Source organism: Muscardinus avellanarius, assembly GCF_963383645.1.
Source record: "Muscardinus avellanarius genome assembly, chromosome: 3".
In the NCBI taxonomy this organism is placed as follows: Eukaryota; Metazoa; Chordata; class Mammalia; order Rodentia; family Gliridae; genus Muscardinus; species Muscardinus avellanarius.
In genome coordinates, this window is record NC_137788.1 from 142,407,898 (window position 1) to 142,421,602 (window position 13,705).

The 13,705-nt window shown below is 46.9% G+C and overlaps 1 protein-coding gene across 1 annotated transcript; it reads left to right on the forward strand.

The window, feature by feature from the left end:
- Positions 1-291: 291 nt before the first annotated feature.
- Positions 292-12,364, forward strand: SKIC8 (SKI8 subunit of superkiller complex; the record flags this gene model as incomplete). Its single annotated transcript, XM_080690691.1, has 10 exons — positions 292-336; positions 927-954; positions 3,186-3,291; positions 3,620-3,792; positions 5,420-5,568; positions 5,793-5,886; positions 7,328-7,421; positions 8,810-8,902; positions 9,676-9,754; positions 12,275-12,364. The coding sequence occupies exons 1-10, from the start codon at positions 325-327 to the stop codon at positions 12,362-12,364; spliced, it is 918 nt and encodes a 305-aa protein (XP_080546817.1). The 5' UTR covers positions 292-324.
- Between the last annotated feature and the right edge of the window lie 1,341 nt (positions 12,365-13,705).

Consider the following 13,705-nt stretch of genomic DNA (forward strand, 5'->3'; position numbering starts at 1 on the left):
GATTAAAATTAAAAGAGCCTGTGGATTTGTCTCTCAAAAGAGCAGCAAGGGGCAGAAAATTGGTCAGTCTCTATGGTCAGGCTCAAGAGAAGAAGCCATGTGATGTGGCAGGGTTAGTTGAGTCCCTGGGAGAAGGATCACATAACCTGGGACGTCCACCAGCAAAAGGTGTCAGAACAACTTCCTAACAAAGGGTTTTCTTATTGTCTTGGTGAAGAGGAACCTCTTGTCACCCTCTTTGTCCTGATGACACCCCTTACTGAACCCTCGGTGTTGTTTCCACAGAGCTGTCTGGCCTTTAACCCTTCATCCTTGGTTAAGGAAATGACCAACCAGGTAAGGCCCGTATCAAGGGGAAGAATATCAGTTGGCCTTTTTAGCAAGTTCAAGCCCGTAGGTTGTCTGGGTATATAGTCAGGAAACTAGCATCTAATTCTTACCCTGTTGCTGAAGAGCTGGGTGACCCTGGGCATAGCAGGGTTCGTTTATTTAAGCCTTTACCACAGTTTAGTGAGGGATTGAGGAAACTTAAAAGAATTCATACACAAAACAAAGAACATCTTTAAAACTAGGCATAAAGCTTATGCAGGCTGTGGCCTTATACAGCTGCAAAAATTAAGCTGCAAACTGGACTCCGGGCTTCCTGGTGATCAGAAAAGAAAAATAAAATACAATTTATTGGTCTCCTGTTGGATTAGGTGGGTGGTAGTAGGGGAGAGGAGAGTAGCAGTTTAAGAATTCGTTTTTTTCCTAGGTATGACTGACTGTACCAACCTTGCATTAGCTACATCAAGGAGCTTGCAGGATGATCAGGGCAACAGCAGAGGGCGTGGCTAACACCATGACTACTTGGGGAGTGCTTCAGAGGGGGTATAAGACAGGCACAATCTGACCATTGTTTCAATGTGGCTTCTGTTCTTTTTTAGTACACTATTCTCTTCAAACAAGAGCAAGGTAAGGAGCCTGTATGTTCAAGCAAACCCATTTGTGAAAAACATGCTCTCCCTGGCGTCTTTGAGATGTGCCATGCCAAGCAGACACACGCAGTTCCCTTGTATACTCTTTGTAGAAGAGGCAGCTGAGAAGAGATACATAGAAACAAACAGAAGTGGATAGCTAAAAAGAAAAAGTGGAGTCAAGAGATAGGCTGGAGGACAGCAGACCGGGAAAGCTTTCCCATATGAGGAAGAGATAACTCAGCTTCCAGCTGGCGGGGTGGGAGGGGAGCTGCTTGGCCCCTCCAGACTTAATTCTCTTACAGTGTCCGAGGTGGGTACACACCTGGCCTTTAACCCAGAAATTGCCGTGGGGTGTTTGCACATGGTCCTCCACTACCACAGTGCACAGGTGGAGGGGGAAGCTGTCTCAAGGCCCCTGCGTGTGCAGGAGGGCTAGGGGCGGTGCTAATGTGGTTGTAGTGGGCATGGAGCAGGAGGCAGGTCAGAGTCCAGGCTGGGACTGTGCTCCCCAGCGATGCAGCTCTCAGACCTGCAAAGGATACGTGCGTGCAAGGACCAGTCACCCTGCATTTCTTCTCAGCCTAGATGAATTAGGGAAAGTCTCAGGAATTTGTGGGATGCCTAATAAAAACTCCTCCACTCTAAGGAGGTGACATTTAAGTAATCTGATGTTTAAGCCACACGATTTCTTCCAAGTTAACTAGTATAGGTAACTAGCAGGCTTGGCACACCAGTCAGGTAGTTTGTATGAGGCTAATGCCACATGGGTGGTAAGCTAGCAGGGTTGGGTCAGGTGGGGATTATAAATGAAGTCATAATTCTGCATGTAACTCTCAGGTGTTTGATGCCCTCATATTTGTGTTTTGGAAAGATGGCCTTGGGAAATTGCTGCCAGGCCTGGATAAAGCCTCGCTATATACTTGTCACGTTTGTATACCCTCAGTAAATCTGTAGACTCAACAGTGTGCTCCATCACGTATGTAGCTTGCAGGCTTGGGTTTGAGGGAGATTTAATAGGGAGATGGGTTTCAATCTTAGTTCTTCCCCTCCTTAGCTTTGTGACTTAAGTTGAGCTACTAGGCTTCGCTAATCCTCTAATTCCTTGTCTATAAATTTAGATGATCCTTTTTTTTTTTTTAACTAGGGATTGAACCTAAGGCATTTTACCTCTAAGCTACACCCCAGCCCTTTTATTTTTTATGTTGTTGCCCTGGAACCTGTGATTTTCTTGTCTCAGTACTGGGACTTGTCCACAGTACTGGGACTACAGGTGTGCTCACCTGAAGATATCCTAATAATATTTATTTCATAGAGTTGTTGCAATAGAGACAACACTTATAAAAAGATTAATATTGGCCTGTTAAGTATATTAAAGACATTTGTAAAATATAACCCATATTTATTTTAATTTTGTTTTATTTCATACCCTTAGAAGGGTCTTACTAAGTTACCATGCACAGGCCTTGAATCTATATGATCCTTCTGTCTCAGCCTCCCCAGTATTAAGATTATAGGCATGTGTCACTGTGCCTGGCTACAACTCATATGTTTTTAGACCTGTACTGTTTACAATTAACTGCTTTCTGGTTTTCAAAGATCACTAAACTGTATCTCATACCAAGTTTAGGTCCTTTTTCCAGGGAAAAGGAGGTTCCCCACTGGTTTTATCTAGCCAACTGAATGTCATTCCGTTCTGCTATACACTGGACAGCTTGCTGACCGAAGGGATGGTGAATTTGGAGTCTAAAGACCTGGCTGGAGCTGGGCATGGTGGCACATGATTGAAATCCCAGTACTTGGGAGGAGGACTGCATGTACATGGCCAGCTTAAACTACTTAGTGAGGCCTTCCACAACTTAGTTCGACCTCGTTTCAAAATAAAGAATAAAAAAAATAGGGCTAGGGGTGTAGCTCAGAGGTAGAATGCTCCTGGGTTTAATCCTAGTTTGGGGGGTGGCGGGGGCTGGCTTGTTCTGGTTCGGTCTGCCCACCTGGGAAAGTTGTGATTTAGGGCTGGCGGCTCCTTCAGGACCTCCAGTTTTCCTATGTGCCTCCCCAATTCCAATAAAAGCTTTATGGGAAAGTATCTTGTGAAGCAGTAAAACAGATAGCTGGGAGTGGATGCTGCCTCAAAGTTGATGAGTGGTATTAGAGCTTCATTTGATCCCACTACATTTAGAAGTTGCATGCATGGAAACTCTTTAAGTTAAGCACTTTCCGTTCTAGCCCACGATGATGCCATTTGGTCAGTTGCCTGGGGGACAAACAAAAAGGAAAACTCTGAAACAGTGGTCACGGGATCTCTGGATGACCTGGTGAAGGTCTGGAAATGGTACGTACCAACGTACAGCTGGGAAAACAAGGGGCAGAGTTCTGCTTCTGACCTCCCCGGTGGTAACCAGCGGGGTGTCGGCTTCTAGATAGGAAAGCGAGAGCAATATGGTGATACGAAGCAGCAGGTATTTTTTCTCACTTGTTTTCCTTTCATTTGGTATTGAAGCCCTCTTTAAGAAAAACAAACCTAAGGTTAAAACCTGACTGCTCTCGGTGTTCTGTGTTCTGCATTTCATAGACCACTGGTGACATACAGGGATCTAGAATCCCAGATGCCAGATACAGTGTCTTTGTGTGAAGCAATCCATTTCTCTGTCCCCCTGAAGGCGTGATGAGAGGCTGGACCTACAGTGGAGCCTGGAGGGACATCAGCTGGGCGTGGTGTCTGTGGACATCAGCCACACCCTGCCCATTGCTGCGTCCAGCTCTCTAGATGCTCATATTCGTCTCTGGGACTTGGAAAACGGCAAACAGATAAAGTCTATAGATGCAGGACCTGGTAAGAGTTTTACGCTTAGGGGAGGTAACAGGCCCACGATCCCTTTTCAAAACCCCTGGGGATAGATGTGCTTACAGTTTGGAATTTTTCCTATTTGAAAGGCGTGGTAAGAGTGCATGAGCTGCCTTCAGTGGGGTGGAAGAGCACTCTAATCAAACACTGATAGCACTGCAGCTAGACGAGAGCGTCTCGACCTAGTGGCGAAGCGGTGGCTGTAGTTTCACAGCCAGGCCTGGCAGCGCACACTCGTAATCCTCGTACCTGGGAGACTGAGACCGGAGGATCGCAGGTTTGCAGTCAGCCTTGGCTACTTAACTGAGTGAGACCCTATTTCAAAGTAAAGAATAAAAAAAAAAAAAAAAATAGGGCCAGGGTGTAGTTTGGAGGTAGAATGCCCCTGGGTTCAATTCCCAGTTCCGCAAAAAAATACTTTTATACTAGTTCAGGTCAGGGTTTGCTGCCAAATGAATTTTGGTACTAACCTCAATTTCCAGAGCTATTTGGGTTTCACAATTGCCAGTTTGGGAGTATAGACATATTCAGATGCTCCAGTGGTTCTATATTTTTCATATTGTAAATTGATACATTCTCTGTCTTAGAAGCCTAGAACAGCACTGTGTCCTCCTAATAGATCTGTTAGTGGTAAACTCTATTATGATTTAAGTATGTGAGGTACTGTGGATAAAGCCCAGGGACATTCTCCCACTGAGCTACACTCCCAGCCCTATTTTTCATTCTTTATTTTTAAACAGGGTCTCATTTAAGTTGCAGAGGGCCTTGCTAAGTAGCTGAGGCTGGCTGCAAACCTGCAATCCTCCCATCTCAGCCTCCCAAGTACTGGTATTACAGGCGTGAGCCACCACACCCGGATGAAACTTGTGTGGGGTATGTGTGTTACTGGGGATTGAACTCAGGGTGCACTGACCTCTGAGCTACACCCCTGTCTTTTTTTTTTTTTTTTTTTTTTTTTTTTGTGGTACTGGGGATGGAACCCAGGGTCATTCTATCTCCAAGCTACACCCTCAGCCCTATTTTTTATTCTTTATTTTGAAACAGGGTCCCACTGAGTTGCAAGGGCCTCACTAAGTAGTAGCTGAGGCTGTACTTGAACCATGATCCTCCTGTCTCAGCCTCCCAAATGCTAGGATTACCAGCGTGTGCCACCACACCTGGCTTCCTTTTTGTTTTTTGAAATGCGATCTAAGTTGCTGAGGCTGGCTTCAGACCTGCGATGCTCTGTCTCAACCTCCCAAGTACTAGGATTATAGGCACGCACCACCATACGTTTTTGTTTTTTTTTTTCCAGGTACTGAGGATGGAACCCAGGGGCCGCATTCTACTTCCGAGTTGTACCCCCAGCCCTATTTTTTATTCTTTCTTTATTTACTTATTTTTGCAGTACTGGGGATGGAAGAGGAAAAGAAAAGGGAAGGAGGGCTGACTAAAATGCTGGTAGTTGCCAGGCGTGGTGGCGCACGCTTGTAATCTCAGCATTTGGGAGGCTGAGACAGGAGGATCATGGTTCAAGTACATCCCTAGTACCACCAAAAAAAAAAAAAAAATTAAAAAATTTAAGATGAAATCTTTTCTTACTGTATTTTTTCTTTCTTTCTTTTCTTTTTTTCAGTGGATGCTTGGACTTTGGCTTTTTCTCCTGATTCCCAGTATCTAGCCACAGGAACTCATGTGGGAAAAGTGAACATTTTTGGTGTGGAAAGTGGGAAAAAGGAATATTCTTTGGACACAAGAGGAAAGTTCATTCTCAGTATTGCATATGTAAGGAAACATGGCGGTCTTCTCTCCAGGGCTTCGGGGTTACACTCTGGCTTGTTGGAGGCCTTGGCACAGCTTCTGCTTTGGTCGTGGGCAGCTGCTCCCTGCTCTAGTGTGGTTGGCTGGCCAGTTAGAACTGTAGCCTGCAAGAGATTTTCTTGTGAGGAAGGGATAGGGTGAACCATGGAATCTCAACCTGCTCCTTCCTCCATATATTCTGTGAACAGAGTCCAGATGGGAAATACCTGGCCAGCGGAGCTATAGATGGAATCATCAACATTTTTGATATTGCAACTGGAAAACTCCTGCATACGCTGGAAGGTACAGTTCTTCATCCTAATTTTGTGCAAACTGGGTTATCAGATCACAAAGGAAGAATTACTCTTTAATTAAAATGTTGTTAAGCCAGGCGTGGTGGCGCACGCTTGTAATCCCCGCGCTTGGGAGGCGGAGACAGGAGGATCGCGCAGGTTTGAAGCCAGCCGTGCGTGCTGGCTTAGGAGACCCTGTTTCCAAAAATGAAAATGTAAAAATAGGTCTGGGAGTGTAGCCCAGAGGTAGAAGGGCTTCCAGGAACCCCAGTACCACCCAAAAAAAAAAAATGTTGTTAAATGGCAAATGAGCATTAGCTTTGCAAAATATTTTACTCTGTTGGAAAACAAATGAGTCTAAGTCTTAGACTTGTCAGTATAGTTTTAACATAGATATAGTAATCCTTGAAACAGTGTTAAGTGCTTATTTTGGTGAATTAGCTTGCTTTTTATGTGTTAATATACCTTAGCCATATGAATGTCTTGTTTCTGCCATTTTGGGTTTTAAAGAACTTTGTGTTGATAGTTTGGTGCCAGGTGAAAGTCTTGTGCCCACCCCCACCCCCCACACTGGTGGCCTTTGGGAAGGACTGCGCAGCCAGAGAACAGGGGCAGGGCGGGGGTAGACTTTATTATGTGTTCTTTTGGACCATTTTGAAATCTGACAAAATGAATGTATTGCCTCCTCAGCTTATCCTTACAACAAGGATTTGGTAGGGAAGTAACACGTTATTTGTTCAGCCTTACAAATCAGGACTAACGTTCACTTCCATGTTTGACTATATTTATTATAGAGGAGTTTTTGTTTTGTTGGTGGTACTGGGTGTGGAACCCAGGGGCTTTTCTACCGCCGGGCTATACTCCCAGACCTATTTTATACTTTATTTGGAAACAGGGTCTCACTAAGTTGCTGAGAGCCTAAGTAGCTGAGGTTTGGCTTCAAACCTGTGCGATCCTGCTTCAGCCTCCCAAGCGCAGGGATTACAACACCCAGCCAGAGGAGTTATTTTTTTTTTTTTTTTTTGGTGGTACTGGGGTTCCTGGAAGCCCTTCTACCTCCGGGCTACACTCCCAGACCTATTTTTACATTTTTATTTGGTAAAAGGGTCTCCTAAGCCAGCGCGCGCAGCTGGCTCCGAACCTGCGTGATCCTCCTGTCTCTGCCTCCCAAGCGCGGGGATTACAAGTGTGCGCCACCACGCCCGGCCTGAGGAGTTTTTTAAACCAGTGTTCTGTTGAGGCCCAACTGGTCAGGAATGAAGGAGACCTAGCTGCAGGAGGAGAGGCTAGAGTTGTGTAGATGTTTTAGAACTTTCGGAGGAAGGGCCTGTTCTGTGGGTGCCTCCCTTCTCTGCACCAGAGCAGCTTCTGCTCATTCCCGGGGGCCACTCAGTGGGAAGCCGGGAGGAGGCAGTGGTGCTTTAGGTTAACAAAGCCTTTCTGAATCTTAGGCCATGCTATGCCTATCCGCTCCTTGACCTTTTCCCCGGACTCTCAGCTTCTCGTCACCGCTTCAGATGATGGCTACATCAAGATCTACGACGTGTAAGTTGCCAGGGGGGTTGAAGGCATCTCACTCGGCACCAGCGGCCACTCGAGCACAGGCCCTTTCCTGGTCCTAGCAGGGACCTGTGCTCAGGTCTTGTCAGACACCTGGTCCTCACTCAGCACCTTGTCCTGGAGCTTGGCTGGTGTCCTCCGCGGCTGCGTGGATGAAAACGCACCTGGATCCCTGGTAGGGTCAGGGAGATTTCTGCTGTCTTTTTCAGGCAGCCAAATTCTTGTTTTGTTTTGGCTCATTGATTTGAGTTCTTGGGTAGATTAGTACACAGTTGAGGAAGTGGAGCCCGGCCTGTAGCCTCGAGTGACAGTCACCGCTAGAGCACCTGTTGTCGTTGTCAGGGGTGGGTGGAGGGGTGTCCAGAGCGCTGGTGCCTAGTCATGGAGCAGGGAGCGTCCGCTCACAGCCCCACCCACTTTCTGGCCCTGGGGAGTCTCCTCAGCTGCCCACATAGACCCCTCTGAACCTACAGGCATTTTACCTCCAAGCCACACCCCAGCCCTTTTGTAATGTTTGAAGTAGTCTTGCTAGATGACTGTCTTGCTGTGTTGCTGAGGCTGCCTGGAGCCTGCGCCTCCTGATGGGATTGCAGGCGTGTGCCACCCCTGGCCAGGCCCCGCCCTGTTGCTTTCCTCCTCTCGCTCCCCTTGAATCTGCAATTCTCCTATCTCAGCTTCGCAAGGAGCACTTGGTTTCCCTTTTTTTTTTTTTTTTTTTTTGGTACTGGGGATTGAAAGGCATTCTACTTTCAAACTGCACCCCCAGTCCAATTTTATTTTTTATTTGGAAACAGGGTTTCACTGTGTTGCTGAGGGCCTCACTAAATTGCCACAGCTGGCTTTGAACCTGAAGTCCTCCTGTCTCAGCCTCCCAAGTACTGGGACAACAAACATGCGCCACCCTACCTGGCTTGGTTTCACTTTTTTAAATGCAAAAATGACTTTAGTGACTATACTTGTCTCGTTCTTGGTTGGGTTAAAAATGGTCCCTCTCAGGACCTCTGTTACAAAGAGGATCTCCTTGGATGGGAGGCACTGGCCCAGGGGAGAGGGTGCTGGTGCTGATGTGAGGGGCCTGCGTCTGCTCCAGCCCTCTGCAGCTCACCTCTGCTACTGCTTTTGTTTAACAGTGCGGTTGACTTGCAGAGCCTCTGTTTTGTCTTGTGAGGGCTCTCATGGCATCAACACATTTTGTGTTAACGCCACTGTGAAAAGTTGTCCCTGTGATTCACAATGCCACTTCGCTGAAAAGAGAAGCTTGGGTATAGTAATGTGGTTATTGTAAGGGTAGTAGATTGCATCCAGTGATGTGAACAGTTAATACACTTTCCTCTTCAGTCCTCCTGAATTGTTTTGAACCCTTCCCATTTCAGACAGCATGCCAACTTGGCTGGCACGCTGAGTGGTCATGCCTCCTGGGTGCTGAATGTTGCATTCTGTCCGGATGATACCCACTTCGTTTCCAGGTACTTATAATTCTTAGCAGTTTATAAAATGCTAGAAAGACAAAGTAGTCTTCTTGTATGAGATTCCTCAAAATGTGAAGATTGTATGACCCTTTTTATTTTTATTTTTATTTTTAATTAATTTATTTATTTTTTTGGTGGTACTGGGGTTCCTGGAAGCCCTTCTACCTCTGGGCTACACTCCCAGACCTATTTTTATATTTTTATTTAGAAGCAGGGTCTCCTAAGCCAGCGCGCGCGGCTGGCTTCGAACCTGCGCGATCCTCCTGTCTCCGCCTCCCAAGCGCGGGGAATACAAGCGTGCACCACCACACCCGGCTGTATGACCTTTTTTAAATTCAGGTTGCCTTTGCTTTCTGCCATTTTTAAGGTTTCTAAGTGATAAAGTTAGTTGTCTCTAGCTGGAACAAAAATAAATTCTTAGATTTTTACTAAAAACCTAGGTTCCCACCTGGTTTTAGAGCGGCATTACGGAGAGCCCTTATTTTGAAGTGTCAACAGGCTTCCCTGGCATCCAGAAATAGGTAGATAGGCCTGGAGCTCCTGATGACAGCACTGGATGGGAGGGCCTATCAGAATCTCAGGAGAATGGCTGCCTCGGGAGGAGGGAGTGCCACGGTGATGCTCACAGCCGCCGTGGCCTGCGCAGAGCGGGCCTCCACAGGTGGAAGGGTAGCTCAGAAGAAGGGGTCTAGGAGTTCTTGTCAACTTCCTTCCAACTTCATACCTGTCTGGAACTGCTTTCTGATACTAACGTTCACTCTTTAAAATAGTTCATCTGACAAAAGCGTCAAAGTCTGGGACGTTGGAACGAGGACTTGTGTTCATACCTTCTTTGACCACCAGGATCAGGTACGGAGGGATGAGCATTCAGTCCCTTGGTCTTCAGATTGCTGGCATTGTCCTGCCACTTGTCAAGAGTTCTCCTAACCTTGCTGTTTGAGAGCGGTGGATGGCTGGTCTGCTCTGGGGTCTTGCCAGTGTTGCTGTCAGTGGGGTACAGAGATACGGATCCCTACCCAGGACAGGAGACATGAGACGAGCCGCATCGCTGTCCTTGGAACTGCAGCAGCCATGTCCATGGGATGTCGGGGTCCTCTTCTGGTCACCTCCTGGCCACCACTAGCTCGGGAAGGAGCTTCGTCAGCAGCTTCTACTATTTACACATAGTCACTTTTTTAAAACTGGGGAATGAACCCAGGGCATTGTACCTCTGAACTATAACCCCAGGTCCCCCCAACCCTCGTACTAGAGATGGAACCCAGGGGCATTCACCACTGACAACCCCAGCCCTTTTTTATTTGAAACCATCTTAAGTTGATGAGGCTGGCCTCAAACCTGTGATTCTCCTGTTTCAGCCTCCCAAGTACTGGGATTACAGGCATGTAGTACTATGCCAAACAGAAGCTAGAAATTCTTATAAAAATTGTTTGGTCTTAATGGTAGTACTAACTTCTTTTTTTGTGTGTGTGGTACTGGGGTTCCTGGAAGCCCTTCTACCTCCGGGCTACATTCCAAGACCTATTTTTACATTTTTATTTGGAAACAGGGTCTCCTAAGCCAGTGCGCACGGCTGGCTTCAAACCTGTGCGATCCTCCTGTCTCTGCCTCCCAAGCAGAGATTACAAGTGTGTGCCACCACGCCCAGCCTAACTTCTCTGTCTTTAAAAGAAGACTCTGAAGCCAGGCATGGTGGTGCACACTTGTAATCCAGTATTTGGGAGGCTGAGACAGGAGGATCACAGGTTCAAGGCCAGCCCCAGTAACTTAGTGAGACCCTGTTTCAAAATGAAGAAAAAGCCGGGCGTGGTCACGGTGCACGCTTGTAATCCCAGCATTCGGGAGCCTGAGACCTGAGGATCCTGGTTCACAGACAGCCTCAGCTACTTAGTGAGGCCCTCTGCAACTCAGTGAGACCCGGTTTCAAAATAAAGAATAAAAAATAGGGCAGGAGGTTTAGCTTGGAGGTCAAATGCTCCTGGGTTCCACCCCCAGACCCGCAAAAAAATAAAATAAAATAAAGAATAAAAAATAGGGCTGGGAATGTAGCTTGGAGGTAGACTGCCCCTGGGTTCAATCCTTAGTTCTACAAAAATAAAGAAAAGACTGTTTTTATCTTTGCCAAGGTGAACGTGAAACACTAAAGGTGTTCTAGTGCAATTCTTTTTTTTTTTTTTTTGAAGTGGGTCTTGCTAGGTTGCCTAGGCTAGCCTCCAACTTCCTATTCTCCTACCTTAGCCTCTTGAGTAGCTGGGGTTACAGACCTGGGCCACCACACCTGGCCAGTCCTGCCCTGACTTCAATGTGCAGAGTCCCTGGTGATCTGCTTAGACTGCATTTCTCACAAGACCCCAACTGAGGCCATGGCTGCTGCTCCCAACCACACTAAACAGCAGGGGTCTAGGAAGCTAGCATAAAAACCAAAATACCCATATCCATGCAAAATTAGTTTGTAATGTATTTTGAATATTTTTAGATGAGCTTATGGATTTCTTTTTAGAATGCAACTTAAAATTAACATAATTGTTAATGTTTTATACTCGGTCTCCATTGTGACTAGTAGAGTTGGTGTTGACTCTGACAGGCCTCTCCTGCAGGCGGATGGTGCTGTTTCAGAGGAAGATGCCTGCAGTGGGCATGAGGCCGTGTGGCCAGGGCTGAACCCCCATCTCAAGGCTGGTTACAGCCTGACCACCCAGAATTGCCATCAGGAAGTGGCTCTTGGTGTGAGCAGCTCCGGCCACAGCAGTTCAGTTACGGCCGGGCATCACATGAACACTGCTGGAGGCCAGGGAGGGGCAGCTTGCAGTTTCCCGGAAACAGCAGCGTTGGCCCTTTCCTCCTGGAACCGTAAATGTCAGTTGCTTATGGGCTCCATGTTCATGGCATTAGGTTACCCCCTAGATACTAAATCTTTGGAAGGAAGGGTTATAGATTATCTTGGTCAGTATTTAGAAAGCTGGGCGTGGTAGCGTGCAAGCTTGTAATCCCAGCATTTGGGAGGCTGAGACAAGGATTATGGTTCACGGCCAGCCTCAGCTACTTAGTGAGGCCCTTTGCAACTCAGTGAGACCCTGCTTCAAAATAAAGAATAAAAAAAGTAGGTGGGGGTGTATCTTGAAGGTAGAATGTCCCTGGGTTCCATCCCAGTACTGAAAAAAAAAAAAAGTAGAAGTAAAATTTTCTGAAATCTGAGAGGAGGGGAATGATAAATAGCTGGTAAAAGGCTCCATTCTCCTGGTCTATAAAGGGAAGAATGTCTTCATTCAGTGTTTTCTAGATTGAGAATAATGAGAAGGGTGTTCATTTCTTAAACGTTCCTCAGAAGTAAGAAAGGCACCAATAGAACTTTTTCTTTTTTTAAACTTACAGGTCTGGGGAGTAAAATACAATGGAAATGGCTCAAAAATTGTGTCTGTTGGAGATGACCAGGAAATTCACATCTATGACTGTCCAGTTTAAACATCAGCATCTGGGCTAATGCTGCAAAGAGGATGCGCAGATTGATCACGACATTCCTAACCTTTTAGGTGTGTTTAAAATATATTGTAGCAAAATCTTAAATTTTGTAGATACAGTATAAAAATTTTCCTGTTTTATTGGAAATGCTATTCTTACTTTTAACATAAAGCATTCTTAATGCAAACATGCTTATGAACATGAACATGCTAATTTTTCCCTTCGCCTTGTCACCAGGGAACAGAGAGAGGAACTGGCACTGTTAGTGAAAGTGAACACCACTCCCAGAGGGAGCCCAGCACACTGAACTTCCTAGAGCTTAGAAACGCAGGCCCCTAGCTGGGTACGGTGGTGCACCTTGTAATCCCAGTGCTTGAGAAGCTGAGGAGGAGGATCGCAGGTTGGCAGCAGCTTCCACAATTTAATGAGACCTAGTTTCAAAAAAAAAGAATAGGGCTGTGGGTATAGCCCCAAGGTAGAATCCCCTGGTTCAATCCCCAACACCGAGAAAAGAAAACCCAGGCATGCTTCCTGGGCGCCGACTCCTGCCGCGGTCGAGCAGTGAGCTCCCACAGCTGCCTTACAGTGGCCGCTGGACTGGAGAACAGGTCCTGAAGGGAGCACCGTGCCTGCCTGTGTGGGAACGGGCTGTGGCTTACCTGCCTGGGGCCTTCTATCCATAAATGAAAAATGCCCCCTGGCGCCTCTTCTCTTCCCCTACTGATTCCAGTCTGCACCCAGACAGGTTTTGGAAGGCAGGCTGCCGCTCTTGCTGCCTGTATGCTCCTGGCTGTAGGGGATGGGCCTCGAACTCTGCCCTGCCTCAGCTGTGCCTCCAGGACAGAATCACAGCACCTTCCCTGAGACCCTGTCTGCATGTCAGTGGGGAGTTCGAGTAGCTAGGAGCATCTGTGAGGCCACGTGCATTCCTCCCACCTCTCCCCACCGCCTCAGAAAAGGCCCTGCTCACCCTCCTGGAACCACGCCAGGCCTCGGAGGTCCGCGTCACTGGTTGGGGCCTCGCTTCTCGTTCCCTTCTCTTCCCCAGTGCTCCAGGTGGTCACAGCAGCCACCAGAACCTGACATCAGCACCACACGCACACATTTAAGCTCCACGAGGGGGAAACTTCATTCCTGTATCAACCAGCATGAGGCAAGCTGGCACTTAACACTGTTTTCTGGTGTGATCAAGAAATGAAAAGAGAAGCCAACTTCTCATCGCAGCTCAGGTTTAATTTAAAGTGACAAATAAACAGGTGGAATAAAATTTTAAGCAGTACCCTCTGGTTCCCCTTAAATGACAGAAAGCTGAATATAATTTTGCTCCATCACCAACTAAGACAG